This window comes from Haliaeetus leucocephalus, unplaced genomic scaffold (assembly GCF_000737465.1).
Source record: "Haliaeetus leucocephalus isolate CR32 unplaced genomic scaffold, Haliaeetus_leucocephalus-4.0 Scaffold338, whole genome shotgun sequence".
In the NCBI taxonomy this organism is placed as follows: domain Eukaryota; kingdom Metazoa; phylum Chordata; class Aves; order Accipitriformes; family Accipitridae; genus Haliaeetus; species Haliaeetus leucocephalus.
In genome coordinates, this window is record NW_010972774.1 from 20,373 (window position 1) to 20,852 (window position 480).

Sequence of the window (480 nt, forward strand, 5' to 3'; positions counted from 1 at the left end):
TGGGATGCCCAGGGGATATGGGATGTGGGATGCCATGGGGATATGGGATACGGGATGCAGGGTGCCCACGGGATGTGGCATACGGAACGCAGGGTGCCCACGGGATGCAGCATACAGGATGCAGGGTGCCCATAGGATGCCCACGGGATCCTTGGGGGATATGGGATGTGGGATGCGGGTGCCAGCGAGGCCGGAGTGTCCCCACCTGCTCTCCTCGCCCTCCAGCAGCTTTCTGTAGGTCGCGATCTCGATGTCCAGGGCCAGCTTGACGTTCATGAGCTCCTGGTACTCGCGGAGCTGCCGGGCCATATCCTGCTTCGCCTTCTGCAGGGCTGCCTCCAGCTCGGCCAGCTTCCCCCTGGCATCCTTCAGGGCCAGCTCCCCGCGCTCCTCCGCCTCCGCGATGGCCGTCTCCAGGCTGGCTCGCTGCAAGGCACGGCCGGGGAGGGTGGGGGGTGACCTGGAGAAGGGGCTGGGGGG

At 66.5% G+C, this 480-nt stretch overlaps 1 protein-coding gene across 1 annotated transcript in view; it reads right to left on the bottom strand.

The window, feature by feature from the left end:
* The window catches only part of KRT8 (keratin 8), a 5,219-nt gene that overhangs the window by 660 nt on the left and 4,079 nt on the right, over positions 1–480 (bottom strand). The window contains exon 7 of the mRNA XM_010571518.1: positions 84–426. Coding sequence (XP_010569820.1) covers positions 84–426 — 343 coding nt within the window. The remainder of the gene's footprint in view (positions 1–83; positions 427–480) is intronic.